Source organism: Hydra vulgaris, chromosome 13, assembly GCF_038396675.1.
Source record: "Hydra vulgaris chromosome 13, alternate assembly HydraT2T_AEP".
Classification (NCBI taxonomy): Eukaryota; Metazoa; Cnidaria; class Hydrozoa; order Anthoathecata; family Hydridae; genus Hydra; species Hydra vulgaris.
In genome coordinates this window covers 49181560-49200000 of record NC_088932.1, presented here as the reverse complement: position 1 = coordinate 49200000, position 18441 = coordinate 49181560, and the positions used below count along the sequence as shown (strand labels likewise).

Genomic DNA, 18441 nt, shown 5'->3' with positions numbered 1-18441 from the left:
AAAAATGCAATTATACTTTTCCTATATATAAAAGTGCGAGGCACAAAATTGTAATAACACATTTTGTAATGGTACCATTATTTGAAACTATCGCTACATCCATCGTGCTGAGTTCAATATATTCCCTAAATATTAGCTAATTCATATTTCCACTTTAGGATAAAAAAGAAAATTGGGGACGAATATTAATAATTTGTTGCGTAAAACTTATGTTAGACTTTGCTTTTGATAAATCAAACAATAAAACATGTTAGGAACTATTATGAACTGTTTTAAACAGGCCTTTAGTTGGTTATTATTAACTGTTTATAAACAGTCAATAATAAACAACTAAAGGCCTGTTCAAAATATAACTTATTATAAACAGGCCTTTCAAAATTTTTAAAACTTTTAGTAATACATAAAAAGTATGCGCAAGACTTTTCACTTACCATGTTTTGTATTGAATCTTACTTAAATTTGGAATAACGGGAGATGCGGAAGTTATCGGACAAATCCTAATTTCATTATTTGAGCATAATAATTAGTTTTTGTGGTTTTATGCGTAGGCATAAACGTTTTATAAAATATAAACTTTATTATTTGAAACACAATTATTTAAAATGAGGTTAAATGCAGCTGAACGAGAATCTTTTCGGAAGCGACTAAAAATGTTTTTTGTAAATAAACCTAATATATAAAAAAAAAAATCGTAAACCATTTTAAAAAAGAAAAAAATTTGCTCGAAGTACAATATATGATAACCTAAAAGGACTTGAAACTGTTCAATCGTTTTCTGATAGAAAGCACCCTGGTCGTTCGACATCCTGGACTAGAGAAAAGAAAGCCGAATTAACGAGACTTGTCAACAATCGAAAAGGGGTCAGTCAGAGAAAAATAGGTATTAAATTGGATGTAAATCAATCGACAATTGATCGTCAGTTTAAAAAAATGAATATTAAATATAGAAAACGTGAAAAGACTCCAAAATACACTATAGAACAACAAATAAAGACAAAGAAAAGAAGCAGGAAACTAGTTAACCAACTCCATAACACAAAATCGCTTCTAGTCATCGATGACGAAAAATACTTTTGTTTTGCAGGGGACAACATGCCTGGAAATTCTGAATACTACACAAACAACAAAAGACATGCCCAGAAAGTGTTCGTTTTATAGGAAAAGAGTAATTTCCAAAAAAATTATTAATGTGGATAGCCATATCTGACCGTGGTATGTCCGAGCCATTGTTTCACACTTCCAAGGCTGTAGCGATCAATTCATCAATTTATATTAATAAATGTTTAGAAAAACGACTTTTTCCATTTATTCACAAGTATCATGGAGACTTTAACTATTTATTTTGGCCAGATTTAGCAAGTTCTCATTATTCTAAAGATTCTCTAAATTGGATGGACCAATATGTCTATTACGTTGATAAAGAATCTAATCCCCCAAATGTGCCACAAGCACGACCTATTGAAAATTTTGGGGACATTTGGCACAGAAGGTTTACGAGGGAGATTGGAAAGCTTCAACAAAGCAAGTTTTGATTGATCGCATTAAACTAAAACTACAAGAAATTGATTTAAACTTTTTACAGTCGCATATGAAAGGCGTCAGAGCAAAATTGAGATCATTTGCAGATGGTGGTGTTTTTTCATATAAAAAATAATATATTTTTATTAAAAGATAAATGCTTTATTTAAAAAAAATATAATAGCAGTTTGTTTTTTTATTTATAAATAAGTTATTGACGTTTTTATTTTGTCCGATAACTTTCGCATCACCCGTTAGAAACCAACTATTACTTGTGATCTTAAGTGGGCAACACTTTTAGTTGGCCATAAGAGAAGCACAGTTTTTTTTAGTAAACACAAAGTCGAGCATTTAATTATTACTTTTGTTGATTGTTATTGATTTCTTGAAATCAATAGGAATGTAACAACGTTTTAATGCAAAAGGTTTTTGCATTAAAAGGTTGGAATTGATTGACAAATACTGACAATCAGGATTATCCTTTAAAATTTTTTTATCTTGTAAATCTTTAAAATCTGTCATCAATGTAATTACTTTGAAGAGCGCAAACTTTTTTAAGTGTTATTAAATGGTCTAGCTTTAAGATCTATATTTCTAAGTAAAAACTTTACAGAAACAAACTTTAAAAACAATAGAAAGGCTTACCTAAAGAACCCAGTGGGAAATCGGCTAGCGACTAGCTAGCAACATTTGTGAAGATTAAGCTTGCAAGGATTGCTAGCCAAATAAGCTAACAAAGAGTCAGCTATATAAGCTAGTAACTAACTGACTGTATAAACTTGCAACTAGCTAATGACCACTCATAACAATAAAGATAGCAGTTTTGCCTCGACGATCGCTAGCAACTAACTAGTAACCAACCGTCTCAATAAAGACAACTATTTAGCTAGAAGAATCACCTGCTAGGTGTAACATTTTAATAATTGTTTAAATAAGATTATTTTTAAAACAAATCAAATACAAAATGTAAAAACTGTTTTAAGAAAAACTTCTAAATTTCCGTCTGATTTAAATAAATTATAATATGGATTATTTTTCACTGTTAAAGCTAAATAATTATGCATAGATTAACCTTGTAAACACTTTTAAATATAATTTAAAAAGATAAAAAGTAAAATTTTCATTTTATTGAAAATTAGAAAATTAAAATTTTCTAACTTAAAAAAATAATTGGAAAAGAAGTTATAATAAAAAAAAAACTGTTTACAGCAAGTAACGTCATGATAATAAGTTAGTATAAAAAGATTTAGTCGGAATCACTGCCCGAGTCAGTTGTGTTAAATTTTCTTTTTTTCTAACAGGACTATCATTGCTTATTAAAAAGATTTTCTTTTAATCAAAATTATAGATCTCTTGATTTTTTCAAGTGTTTCGCAATTATTGCAATTACATTTGATTTTTGAATTACTTTTAGAAACGCTAATAGATAAAGTGCAAAGAGAGATCATCAAAAACACGTACCTTGGCAAGGCAACAATTTATTTCCAATATGAAGTATCTTTTGAAATTTATTTAACTTCAACTTTAAACGAATGGTCAAATGTAATTCTTATCACAAATGGAAATGAGTATGATGATGGATCCAGAATTCCGAGTGTATTTTTTACACCTAGCAGTAATATTGCAGAAATTTGCTCATCAGTAAACGGAAACAGTCATTATTGTTTTTATACAAAACCGTTACCATTAATGGAATGGACAAAGGTAATGATAAAACAGTTTTTGAGTTATGGTAACTACTTTTTTTCTATTGAAATTAATGATGAGACTGTTCATTCAGTGCAAAACTCTAAAATTAGCCTTTTTGAAAACGTTCTTGTTTATGTCAGCGATCCATCGTGGAGTGCAACACCAGGATACATAAGAAATTTATATATACTTAGTAAGAAATATTTTCTTTCTATATTTTTATAATATTTTTTTTTAATTCACATTAAATTTTACAAACTATTTGGTTGAGTAACGCGGTTGTTAAAAAAATTGAAACAAGCAAGGCACTTGTTGTTTCACGATAAAAGCGCTTGTTTTGATCGTAGTTTGGTGGATCTTAAGGAGAGTCATGTGCTACTTATGCGGTACTTTTGTAGCCCAATGTTGAATGCGTTCTGTAGCATTTATGTCTTTTTCAAGGCATGGGCATCAGATGGTAACTGCAAACTTGAGATGTGAGCGCATATAGGTAGTGTAAAGTTTTACCATTTTTTTGTGTCTCTGCTATTGAAGGTGTGTTTTAAGATTCCAAGGACATTTTTGACCTTAGCAAAGGTTTTGATGACACTTAGAACTTCAGTGTCATCTGTGTATCTTTCACTATTGACGTGTTTGGGTAAGATATTGATGAAGATTATAACCAACGTAAGACCTAGCACTCAACCTTGCGGAACGCCAATGGTAACTTGTTCTCAGTTGGATAAGGTATTACCAGGAAGAAAACATTGTGATCTATTTGAAAGAAAAGCTTTGATCTAGCTAAGAACTTTACCTTCAATTTCGTAGGATTCAAAGTTTTTTTTCCTCATAGAAAAAAATTTTTCTATGAGGAACTTTGTCAAAAGCTTTGGCATAGTAAAGTAATAACATTTTTATAGAAAGCTTATGAGAAATGCTGTAGGTTAAAAAGTCCATAATCTCAAGCAGATTTGTGACGCATAGTTTTTTATTGATAAAGCTGTGTTGACAATCATCAAAATGTTTTTTAGCTACAAGTTGCTGTATTTTCTTGGCTTTTGCAATTTTTTTCATTATTTTGCATGGCACAGAGGTAATAAAGATTAGCCGTAATTAGCTGGATTGAGTCTGAAGAATTTTTCGAACAGTGAAGTTACGCTTCCCGAAAGCTAAGTATTTGGGATCACGCTTTGATCTAACAATTTCCAAACAAATAATGGTCAGTTGTGCAGCAGCCGTATTGGTATGTTCTTTAATCGGCTAATATAGTCATCTCCTGTTGATTTGTTGGCATTGAGAGCAGATAAGTATTTATAAACGGAATTACATTCTATTAATCTGATAGAAAAGATTTTCTCTAAATTAGGTGTTTGTAAAAAGTTTAAAATTCAAACAGGTTTTTTTCGATTAGAAATCACTTTAAAGGACAAAAGAAAGTGTTTTTCACCTGATTCAGACAATACCTTTTTATTGTATTTTAAGAATATTTTAAAAATGGATGGTGGCTTTCGCGACAGCAAAAGAAATAGTTTCTAAAAATTTCAAGGTTATTGGTTAAGAAAACTATATTAATAACATTTTATTTACATATACCGCAACTTAAACTACATTTACCGCAAATTAAAATACTTTTACCGCAAAATAAAATACTTTTAGCGCAAAATAAAATACTTTTAGCGCAAAATAAAATACATAGTCTTGAATGTAAGTAAAGCAAACAAAAATGTTAAGCAAAAAAAGTTGATAAAATTTTACAATCGGACTAGAAAAGTTGTAAATTAATAAAAATGGTTAGTATGTTATTAAAGTTTAAGAGACAGTTTAAAAAAACTATGAGAAATAGAAAATTTTTTTCCAAAAATTTCAGAATCCACTTAAGTCACACAAACTGAGTTCATATTTACAATACCAGCGAAGGAAAAGCTTTGTGTACCATCAATCTGCCAAAATAACTTAAAAAGTATGCCTTAAAGTGAAGCAACAAACTCACACCATCCCAATCAACTTAAGCATTATTTGCATAATTGTCGTTTTCTCTATCATCTGCAGTAGCATTATTACCGCCACTTTTCTCACTTTTACTAACGTCTCCATCAATAAACCCACCGCCTCTAGCAATGCCGTCATTCTCGAATACCGAAGTTGGACCAATGATATAATTAACAAGGCTACACATTCCGAAAAATTCCTAGAAACCAGAATTGGAACAATTGAAGACGCTAGGCAGCTTGAATTATTATGTTTATAATCATTGACATTCATTGTATTATCTTTATTATAACCCCCTCATTTTGTAAGGTTTGCAAACTTTACATGGTCAAAAATTTCAAACACTAAAAATTTATTTAATTAAGTTTAAAGTCTATTAATAAATATAAGTTTAGTTTGAATAGTAACAGTATAAAACTCAGTAAATTATTGTCCTCACGTTTAAAAATGGGGGAACGGGGCATAATTTTAAGGTTCTTGTTGTTTCCAGGCACAAATAACAGCAATTTTTTGAAAAGCATTCTCACTTGGTATACAATTATAACCAAGTTTTTATTTTTGCTCCATGACTGAAAGTTATTTTTCTTAAATACAAAAAACTGCGGCGATGCCTGATAAGGGAACGTCCATAAATTACGCAAAGCTAAATTTATCTAGTAAATAGAAGTAGAGGAATACTTGCTCTTTTGCGCCGTGATTTTCGAGGTTAATTTTTTATTTAACTTTATACTCTGCGAGGAAAAAATTGTGATCATATTTGTTTTACTTATCAACCTAATTTAGCCTTCCCTAATTTATTAATGATCCTTGATTGAAAAAAATATTTTTTGGTTTTAAATGATATACAACCTTAAAAACTGTTTAAGATAAAAAGTAAAAAAAACGATACTAATAGCAACAATAATAATAATAGCAAAAACTCTTTTAAAGTCATCTCTAATACATTATATATTAATATAATTTGAAAACATCAAACTGACGAAGTGATGTATGAGTTTTTATTTCATAAAAATATTTTCAATAAATAATTTCAAAACAATTATATATTCAAATAATTGTTTCAATAGCTTCATTTTTAATCTGATTGAAAAAAGTTTATCTTAGCAGTGCTATTAGTCAGGATTCTCTATTTTTAAAAACTCGTTGGTTCTTTTTCATATGCGAAAAAACACCTGATCACTGATGAGCTTGAATATACGTACTTGTATTATTGTTTGTGCCTGAGTTAAGAGTGTCAAACTTTTATATTGTAACAATCAATAAAATAAAGGTAATCAACCTTTTTTCCATCGAAATTGCATATTTAGTATCAATGATTTACACTTTTTTTGTTAAAAAAATTTTTTCACATTTAAAATGCAAATTTAATATATAGAAAACGGATTCAGCTTTTGTTCTCAATGTTGTTCCAACAGCGGTTGAGGCAGGACTCCTTAAATCATTAATACTTACACTACAGATATCATTAATTCTAGGTATGACAAATTTTGAAATTTCTTTTTTCTGATATCGTTAGAGGCTGATTTCTAGATCAAAATCTTTGTTCATTTCTTCGTAATTCTTTGTTTCTTTCTTTACTATGCCTTTATAGTTGGAAATAGATTTTTTAGTACGAAATTCGCAAAGAACATTATCACTATCACTCGCATTTTGAATCATGCCAAATGGAGAGATTTGCAATTTTTATTCAATCTCATTATAGCAATCAGCAGGAATATTATTTGATATTTTTATTTAAATATTATTTGATATTTATATTATTTGATGTTTCTTCAATCTCACTATATAAATATTATTTGATATTTCGTTGGCATCCACATTAAGGTCAATGTATTTTGCGTAAATTGCAAAATAACAGTTTTCACCTTTTTTTTTTTTTCTTTTCACCTTTTTTTGTTTTATACTACATTTCTTATTCTTTAACATTTTCATAAAAAAGTTCATGAAAAATTTACATTTGAAGATCTCCACTCCAAAAATGTTATTTTGCTACAATGGATTACACATAACTATATTCAGAATTTCATCAAAATTGGTTCATATCATTGGCCTCCTTAATTGATTTGAAATTTCTGACTTTGAGCAACAGGAAAATAATCCAAAATATTATTATATTGAGCAGGAATTTCAAGGTTTTAATGGAACAATCATGCAGGATATAATTTTATGTCTAATATTTTTATTTAATGCATCAAATACAAATGCTTTGGCCATTCTTACCCTGTAATAATGTCCAATTAAGTTTGAAGTTGTTGACAAACCATAAATGTGAAGGATTAGATCAGCGCTCATTTCCGGGCAATTCGATAAAGATTTGGAGGTCTAAACATTGCGCCATGTAATCACAGTAGGTGGCTTACAATACATGCCGTATTTGTAGGTAGTATGCTAGTAAAACAAAACCATCAACAGTTTTAAACGTTTTGACTGGATATGTTGTGAATGTTTATACTCGTATGTGGTTTGATGTGAAGTATCATGAGCTTTGGATTAAAGGTCCTCAAAATCTGTTTTCCAAATGCAAAGATCTGAGTTAATAGAAAATGAAACTGAAAAGAAGATTATATAGTGAAGATCGGTGCATTTAACAGAACGCTTTTTATGCCCATTAGGGTTATTAATACAATATCTATATTCTATTGAAAGTATACTGACTAACAAAGATTGTGATGACGTATTGTCATCATTATCTTCTTTAAGCCCACGTCTGTTTAATTCTTTATTTTATGAAGATCATTGTAATAAGAAAAATTATATATTTTATTGTATATACAAAAACGGTGGTTGTTGACAAAATTTTACTGTCTTCTTCGTTTTTACGGACATTTTTTCTTTCTTGTATATATGTACGTTGATTATTTTTGTTAAACAAGAAAATAAATAATATACAAAATAAAAAAAATAAAAATACAAAAATTGAAACCAGAGCTAACCACAAAGTTCATGCTTCTTCTGCATGTCTTTTCCGAGACATGCAGAAGAAGCATGTCTCGGAAAAGACATGCTAAACGAACATATTTTCATTTAAAATAATCCGCGAAGCATTTTTATAATAATTAGGGGGGAAATGACGTTACAAGGTAAAGAATTACTTTTCAAATTGAAAAATAGATACACTCTTTTTCTACTCTAATGGGAACTAAAATAATTTCAAAAATATTTTACGTTCACGGGAATTTAATTCATTTAGTTTCTTAGTTATATTAAATAAATTTATTCATTATATAATTTTATTTAAGAGAACTTTATTTGGTTGAATTTCTATATACACTACTATAAACTACACTCAAACGTTTACTGTGCGTGCCAAACGCGTACGTAAGGTTACGTTAATCAAAAGTCGCCAATAATTGAATCGATGTATACAAAAACGTTTTAAGTCATAAAAACTATTTTTTCGGGGAACGAGAAAAAACTTATAAAATCCAAAATTATTACTTTAATAAATTCAAAAAAAAAAATCTGGGTGCTTTTTGACATCTTTAAATATTAGATTTGTTAAAATATATATCAAAACTTGTGATATATATATGTGTTATACATAGTTAAAGTTGTCTGACTTAAAAATAGTTTTTATGACTTAGAACGTTTTTGTATACATCGATTCAATTTTGGTTTCGCTTTGCATAACTTACTTAACTTCTTTTAAAATAAGCAAGCTTGTTTTAATAAACCATTAAAAATATATTTAGTAAAGTTTTTGCAATTCCTTTAAAATTTAGTTCAAAATATATAAAAAAAAAGATGAAGAGCAACATATCGTTAAAGCTAGCGTGTTATATGCGTTATTATTTTAAAATGCTAAAAAATTAAATAATTTTAATAGCATAAAAAATTATGCATTGATTTTTTAAAAAATAGAAAAAACCTAAAAATAGAGTCGGACAGGGTAGAACGAAATAAAGGATATATTGAAAAAATATGACAACTTTTGTTCTTTTCTCTTTATTAATTGTTGGAAAAATATTTTTGCAAATATTTCCAATTGTGAAATAAAGACTCTGTGAACTCTGAATCTTTATTACACAAATGTATAATAAAGATTTATGAAATAATATCAATTACAAATGTTTTAATAAAAAAATTTTTTTTTGGTAATTTTTGAAATTGAATTTTTTTTGATAATTTATGAAATTTGAATTAAATTTTTTTGATAACTGCCGAATAGGTTGTTGTTTTTTTTTAATTTGGCATAAAAATCTCCGACAAATACTTTGTGTAACTTGGAAACTTTTTCATTCCGGTCAAAAATGTTTTTTTAAAATTAAGGTGAGGTAAAAGTTCTTCTTTTCAGGCTATTTCTTTTACTAGGTTATAAGTTTAAAAGTTGAAATGGTAAATTATGCGGTTGAGTGAAAGACACTATTTGTAATCTTTAGTAGCTAATTATTAAATTATAAATTAACTATTATTAAATCAATTTTAACTTAAAACATGTTTTGAAAATATTTGCATTAAAAAAAAAAAAAAAAAGTATTCGCCAAAGAGCAAGTCGCGCTTGCAATGACTTAAGTGAGAAAGAACGGAATGAGATAAAAAGTCGGTTGAGATAAGACAAGGCAAATTCTCAGCAGAAAATTTAAAAATCCAGTTTTTTTTATATCTGCGAAGAAAAATTACTTCATATTTTTGTGGCTTTAAGTTTCAGAAAAATTAACAAAAAAAAAGTTAGTCATTTAGCTAAAGGAAGAACTAAGCAAAAATAATCTAAAAGTGATTAATACTGATTCAGTTTTTTTATATTTTTTATATTATATTTTTTTTATTTTTTTTTTTGCGTTTTTTAAAACGACTATAAATAAATTTATAAATTGTAATTGAATTAACAAATGCCTTGATTAGAATTGATTTTATTTTTGTTGAATTTATAAAAAAGAAATTTAAATTTCCGTATATTTAATATATAGCTTTAAGAATAAATTAAACGTTTTAGCATTTGATCTAAAATGAGATTTAAAACGAAAAAAGATCACTTTAGTTTAGGGAAATTTTTTCACCAAAGGTTTTCTTTTCCTATCCATTTGATATTAAAATAGCGAAATGAGTTTAAGAGTGGGTAAAGCTTACTTAATTGAAGTTTGACTTTGAAGTCTGACTTTATAAAGTCAGACTTCAAAAGGCGTTAATTTAAAAGCAAAATGGGAAAAAATACTATGCAACCAATTGCTGCATAATATTTTCGAAGGGGAAAACCCTTTAAATAAAGCAAATTAACTATTTTAATAATAAACCATATTAACTATTTTAAAATAATATCTGAATTTTATAGGTTAAAATATTGTTTTATTTATATATTAATATAAAAAGCATATCAACTTTATATTTTGGAATAATATATCTAAATATTAAATATTTTAAAATATTAAGTTACAAAAATATTATAAAAAAGGTTTTTAAAAAATAGCAGTTTCTACTTTTGTATATTATTTTTATTAAAACTAGTTAAAATAATAAGAAAAAATAGACAACTTTTTGAAGGGTCAAAGTGATCTTCAGAGTTTTTTAACAGCTGAAACCATTTTGCAGAAAGCAGGAAGGCTAGATTTATTTAAGTACTATTTACATAGTTTAGAGAGAAATGAAGAAAGTTCTGGCAAACACATTTATAAAATTGTGACAGGAATGTTGCTCGGGCAAAAAGCTGCTTAAATATATTAGTTAGAAAGAAGCTTAAAAACAGAAACAGAAGTGGTTTGGATGATTAAGAATGGATTGAATTATATTATTATGGTCACAGGAAAATGCCCATTTTTGTTTAATATATGAGTTACTGAAAAAGTTCTTTACATTTATTGGGTTAATAATATAAACAAATACTTTCGGCGAATTAAATTTACCTATTTTCCAAAAACGACGTTTTCATCGAGAAAGTTTGAGATCTTTTTTGATAGCTTCTGAATCTAACACTGTCTCTCATTTCAATAGTTTTTTCAATAGAATAACTTCAACAAGTACTTTAAGTGTTTGAACTTCATTAAAGAAACTTTATTAAATTAAGAAACAACAAAACTAAACTAACAAAAACTAACTTCATTATATCATAACGAATCAAAGTTTCCACAATGTAAGATTTTTTTTGTGGTCTTATCACAGAGCACCGTGGAAAAAAGTTTAACTTGGAAATTAACGCCTCCTACCTCACCATTGTCGTATATTGGGCTACAGCCGGCGTTAAACCTCGGACCTTTCGGTTCCGAGTCTAAACTTTAACGACTGCGCCACGGCAACACAAATCATATTATATAGCTTAGTTTTATAAAATATCATTATAGATATTGCTATATGCCCTCAATTAGAATTAAGAGTATTGAACTTGCTTCAAAAAAAGACTCTTTTTTTTTTCAAAGTTTTCGTGTACATTCTCTGTCTGCAGTCTCTTGTAAAAAAAACCATGATGGATCTGGTGGTTAATATCAATGGAGGTTATAGATCCAGTTACGGATTCAGGGTTTTTTGGTGATTGATATACTTTCAGACTTGGAGCAAACTCAAAACATTTGTATGTTCATACTTATGTCAAATAATGAGGTTGCGCAAAAAGTTGCAATGGTTGGAGGCTGGGAACAAAAAAGTCCTTTGACTTCATAACCCCACCCTCACCCTAAACGTGAGGAGAACAAGTTGGTAAAAAAATGTGTGTGTTATTTTCAATTAGACTTATATTCATTGATAAATATCAAGTCTCATAGTATTATCTCTCAGCGTTCAAAAATTATGACCATATAAAATTTGTAATACCCTCAAGTTGAGGGGGGTTTGAACTTTATATTAGGGTGCAGTGAAATTTTTTTTTTTTAAATTCATTTTGCCTGGGTGTGCAAAAGTTGTCTATTTGTGTCAGAAATACTCTGTAAAAATTGCAATGCTCTAGGAAATAATCTTGAGGTGCCCCAAGGACTTTGAAATCCCCCAAAATCCCCAAAAAGTGACCTACGGAAAAAAATTTAGAAAATTTATTTTTGTTTGAAATTCATTTTGCCTGGGTGTGCAAAAGTTGTCTATTCATATCAGAAATACTCTGTAAAAATTGCAATGCTCTATGAAATTATCTTAAGGTGCCCCAAGGTCTTTGAAATTCCCCAAAATCCCGAAAATGTGACCTACCGACTACGGAGTACGGAGCACGGACTACCGAGATAGACTAAGACTTTTTTTTTAAATTTGTGTGTGTCTGGGTGATATAATAATATTATTATTTAGTGCTATATAATTAGCTGCTATAATGCTGCCATCTGGCGAGTGAATGTGCATGTATAATTATGTAAAATACAAAAGACGTCAATCAAATAACACCGAATCTAGCAGATAATTATTAAGATTATCATTTATTTTTGCTGTGTTGTCTTTGTATGGTTAGATCATGGCAGAAAAGATTGAAACTGTATGAATGAAGAAACCACTCACTCGCAATGATAACATATGCCCAGTATTTAGAATTATTTCACGGATGAGCATAAATGTTATGCCAACGTATGCAGATATCATGAAACATTTTATATCAGTAAGAAAAGAATTGTCTGATGGCCATGCCAAAGAAGCTACAGTTAATGAAACAACCAGGAAGATATCTGTTGATCTTGAGACAATATGGCACAGAGCATCAATTCCAGTAATATCCCGTCAGCAAATAATAGCTAAAATAAGAGATTACCATGACAAATATTGCTCACTTCTGAAACCGTTTAAACAGAGGTCCAAGGACAAGGAGTCACAGTACCTGAACAAAGTTGAAAACTTCAAAATTGACTCAAATCGAATTTTTGATATTGCTTCATGTAAATTTAAAGACTTTTCGGCATATGCTTGTGAAAAGAATCGTAAAGTTCCACCAAAGGAAATAATATTCCTTGCAGATCAAATAACAGAAAGGAAAATGGGTATTGGCAACGTTAGTATTAAAACAACAAAGCAGCAGGAAAAGAAACTGAAAAGAAAACTTGCAGATGAATTGAGATTTTATAAATTTGAATCTTTGAAACTTTGAAATCACATCCAGATTGTAGCTTGGAGGATGATTGCAATGATGTCACGTTAGGTGATTTAGATGAAGCTATCACCGAAAGAGATAGTAATGAATATGTTGATTTCATGACAGACTCGCCTAAGTCACCATCATCAACTAATAATACAAGCTCACAAGAAATTCCACTACCAACATTAGCTCGTGAATGTGATCGATGGGGAGTATCGGATCGCTCAGCTGCAGCATTAGCATCGGCTGTTTTGATTGATTATGGCATTATTAATGCGCATGACTCATCTGATGTTATTGATCCAAGTAAAGTTCGTAGAGAAAGACAGAAAAAGAGAAAAATTTTACAAGCTGGTGCTGTCAAATTATTGGAATTGTTATTATTTGATGGTCGAAAGGACAAAACTCGAAGCCATATCATTAAAGGAAACAGATATCATCTAGCTTTGGAGACCGAGGAGCACGTTGTGTTAATAAAGGAGCCTGGTTCTGAATACCTGGGACATGTTAAAACATCACAGGGATCTTCACAAAGTATAAAGATTAGCATTATATCATTTTTGAATGCAAATGCCATTGATACCAGTTGATTGGTGGCAATCGGATGTGATGGCACAAATGTCAACACAGGTAATATTGGTGGTGTTATTCGACTTCTCGAGCTTCTTTTCAACAAATCTCTACACTGGTTTGTATGCTTATTATATATGAATGAGTTACCATTGAGACATCTCCTGATTAACCTGGATGGATCTACGCATGGGCCAAATTCATTTAGTGGTCCAATCGAAAAATTATTGAAGAACTTGGACTTGCCAATTGTCAGTTTTCAACCAGTCGAAGAAAATGTGTTGTCCCTCGATTGGTTGTCTGTGAAAAGAGGCGTGAAGCTAGTCGCTGAAGCCAGTATGGCAGTCTGTGAACCTCAGCGTGATGGTTTTATTCGTGCAAGAATAGAGTCGCGATCAGCTATGAAAGGCTGTAACACAAAATCTGATTTCAGCCTTTCAAAATGACGTTCTTGAAATGAATAACTGACAGAAAATAAACTTGAACCAGAATTACTTAATTTTGTTTAAAATAATTGTTATTCTTAATTTTTATGGTACCGCAAAGTTCTACAATTTACATAAATATATTTTCATTAGGTTTTGATATGATGTTAAAACCATCACACAGGTTTATTATAATAAAAATAGAAAAACAAGATCAGTTTATTTTTAGCCATTGATTTTTTTGTGAAAATATAAATTTAATAATAATTGTAGTTTCTAACTTTTTGGGGATTTGGGGGGATTTCAAAGTCCTTGTGGCACCTCAAGATAATTTACCAGAGCATTGCAATTTTTACAGAGTATTTCTGATATTAATAGACAACTTTTGCAAACCCAGGAAAAATGAATTTCAATCAAAAAAAAAATTGTTAATTTTTTTCCGTTGGTCACTTTTTTGGGATTTTGGGGGATTTCAAAGTCCTTGGAGCACCTCAAGATACTTTTCTAGAGCATTGAAATTTTTACAGAGTATTTCTGATATGAATAGACAACTTTTGCACACCCAGGCAAAATGAATTTCAAAAAAAAAAAAATTTTTAATGTTTTTACTGCACCCTACTTTATATGGTCATAATTTTTGAACGTTGAGAGATTATAGTATGAAACTTTAAATTTATTGATGAATAATTGAGAATAATACAAAAATATTTTCATCAACTTGTTGCCTCTCACGTTTGGGGTGGGGGTGGGATTATGAAGTCAAAGGGCTTATTTGTTTCCAGCCTCCAATCATTGCAGTTTTTTGCACAGCCTTATTATTTGACATAAGCATAAAGATACAAATGTTAGGAGTTTGCTCCATGTCTGGAAGTTAGTAATCTCAATCACCAAAAACCTGGTGGACCCGTCACTGATAAAATCCAATATTGTTATGAGAGAAATATTAAAAGGGCATGCTGCAAATATATACATATATATATATATATATATATATATATATATATATATATATATATATATATATATATATATATATATATATATATATATACATTTACTTAAATTTTATAGCATTTAAATAAATTTTAAAATGCTTGTCAAAAATTCATAACATTCAAAGAAACATATTGATTTACAAGCAAGTTGCTCAAAATTTTATATATAAAGCAGCAAATTTTATATATAAACAAGATCATGCTGATAGCAAGTCGGGTATTACTTGATAGCAATTATGGTATTACAGTTTCTTGTGGTAATAAATGGCAAAAATGAAGATACTCTTCTTTAAATGATGTTAACTATAATTTCTAGTGATACTGGAAAATGTATTTACTATCGCATCAAACCTAAATAATGCCACTAAAGTGATCAATCAAATAAAAAAAGGCACTAACGAATAAAGTGAATTTCTTAGTATACATTAATCATAATAGCTCCTCGGGCACAATGGATGCAGCTTGAGTCGTATTATATATTTGTAATATAATGAATATTATATACATATATATTTGTTTTCATCGTAAAGTTCACACATTATTTCAAAACCAAATATCTCAAGCTAAATAAAAAATTCCAGTGTTTTATATGGTTTTATTATAGCCAAACAGTATCTTTATTGATAAAAACAATAGGATTTAGCTTTCAAGGTACTACTAGGATTTGCCTTTCATGGTAGACTACTACATTAGTTAAATGATTAAGGAATGAGTTTTGAAATAACTTACTATAATAGTTTATTTGTCTGTAACTTTTTCTCAAATTTTATAGTATTTGTGGAAATATATAGCGCAACACGCAAAGAAAAATTTTTATGGTTGATCTTCCCCTCCTAAAATATGACACAAATCCAAACATGTCACATTGTGTCTGAATTGCAGAAAAAAGTTTTTCTCGCCACAGGCATTTGCAAAAGCGTTATATTCTCTATGATTCATTTCTTATATTTACTAAATATATCTTAAATAGTGGACCTCGTGTACTAGAACCATACATTTAATCAAAGGAAAAGTTGGCATATAATATAATAGCATCAAAAATGAATAAAAGATAATTCGGAAGACATATACAAAATTTCTCATTAATAACTGCTTCATAGGCCAGTTGAGTGCATTACAGAATCTCTCTGTGATAATTATGACTTTGAAATGTTTAAAAATAGGAATACCTAAGATAATGTGGAAGGCAGCGCCGCCGTAACCTCATCAAATGCTCTTTTTGAGAGAATCCTCACATCTCTTGTATGTAAACAAATTGAATATTCTATTTGTAAAAAAATCCTTTTTTTTAACAACTTGGATTGCGAGGAATCTACTCTGAGGCAGCTATATCAATAACGATTCTCACAAAACTATCAAAAGAGTCTCTGTCAGATTTACTTAAAAAATTTACTATAGATTTACTTAAAAAAATTTTCCCTATTGCTTCTCTTAGTGCAAATTCCAAACATTTATTTTTTTTATGTTATATTACTTTTATATTATACCCTCTAATTTTACTAAAGAGGTCTCTGGTGTTTGAGACTTGTGTATAGCACGTAAGAAGAAGAGTGCTTAACCACTCTTGGTTTATGACATTATCTTTGACTGTATGTAAACTTATGAGCTTTTCATATTGACAGATATGCTTGAGAAGAGCCATAATTACTTGTGCGACTCGTTTGTACAGAGTTATTTATAAGGTTGTTGATGAATGTATCATAAATCAAGAAAGACCGTCCTAGTTTTAATAGAGCACGAGGAAAGCTTTTCGAACGGTTATTGTAAAGAAGATCCGTTTCACTTTGTATTTTTAATTCATTACAATCAAAGTACAATGTGCGCCTACTTGTTTATGTACGCGTTTTGTGTTACTGCGCGCGTAAAAAATAATTTACATAAATATTTTAGAATCTTCGAGTCTAAGCAAACTATTTTGATAAATTACTCTATTAAGTATTTGTATTATAATGGTTTTTAAAGGTTGTAGATACAAAGAAAAAAAACCTATTTCAGAAAGAATCAAATTGAACTTTTTATTATTTTTCAACAATAAGTTGATATTTAATTGCAAATTAAACAAAACATGCAATTAAGTGCAGGAAAATTTTTTTATATTGCATTTGGTTAGTGTAAAAACCAAAATAAAGTTAGAAACACTGTGGGATTGCATCTTACTTTTTTTTATAATTAACTTTAAAAGCAGAAGTTGATTTAATAAAAACTTAATTTTTTTTTTCTTTAATTATGTTTTTATGTAAAGTTTTTCTTGAACTAGATATAAAAGGATCCCTAAACATGATAGTTTTAGAGAAAACTTATTTTTTTGACCTTAACATCATTTGTCAATTAAAATGTCGCGAAATCGAAGGAATTTTTCCGTTTCTATCATTATGCACATTGAAAAAATAAAAATGTTGTATTTTTTAAATAGTTTTTCAACACTCAGTTAAAATTTCAAATGCAAATTTTTAAGAAAATGGAGTAATTTTGTGCTCTCTTTTTATACTTAACTTTAAAAGGAGAAGTTAATTAAAAAAATCAAGTCTTTAATTATGGTTTTCTATACACTTTTTCTTTTATTAAATATAAAAAGGTCTCCAAAGATGATAGCTTTAGCAAAAATATACTTTTTTGACCTTAAAATCGTTTTGAAATGAAAATTAAAATTTCACAAAATTGACGGAATTTTTGTATTTTGTAAATATGTTTCTGTCATTATGCGCGCTGAAAGCCTTACTTAACCCTTAATTCGAAAAATTTACCATTATATATTTACTATAGTAACCAATACCCTAATATCAATAAAATATATTTCTGAGAGGATGAAAAAAAAAATTTTCACAATTTAAAATTAGGAGTTTTTGCCACCTCTCTTTTTTATGACCTCTCTGAGAGATAGTGCGCTGGCAAACAGAACAAAAAGAAAATATTTTCTGTTTCATTTGGGCTATATTTTAGAGACAAGAGCATTCTGTAAGTCATGCCGCACACATAGCCCACAATAGGTGGCATTTGTATTGATCCACTCAACAGCTCTGCACTTGTCAACCCAGTTAAATTCAAAAGTTCAGCCCATCATGGGGATGATATCTTGATTCTTGGTGTTGTATTCATGAATACTTTCTCTCGAAATATTGAAAATATTTGGATGAGATTAGTCAAAAAACTGAGTGATTAGTGCTGTGCAATTCTAGTCGAGGTGAGCTTGCAATAATTAGTTGATTGTTGAGTTCTGTTTTAGTTAATTGTTAGTCGAATGGATTTGATTCGAACTCATTATGGTTTATAAGATTTCATTGTGCCTAATCCTTTATTAATTTAA

At 29.1% G+C, this 18441-nt stretch overlaps 1 protein-coding gene across 1 annotated transcript in view; it reads left to right on the top strand.

Annotated features, from left to right (window-relative positions):
- LOC105848540 (uncharacterized) overlaps positions 1–18441 on the top strand; it is a 55792-nt gene that overhangs the window by 12195 nt on the left and 25156 nt on the right. Inside the window, exon 2 of the mRNA XM_065815450.1 lies at positions 2933–3400. Coding sequence (XP_065671522.1) covers positions 2933–3400 — 468 coding nt within the window. The remainder of the gene's footprint in view (positions 1–2932; positions 3401–18441) is intronic.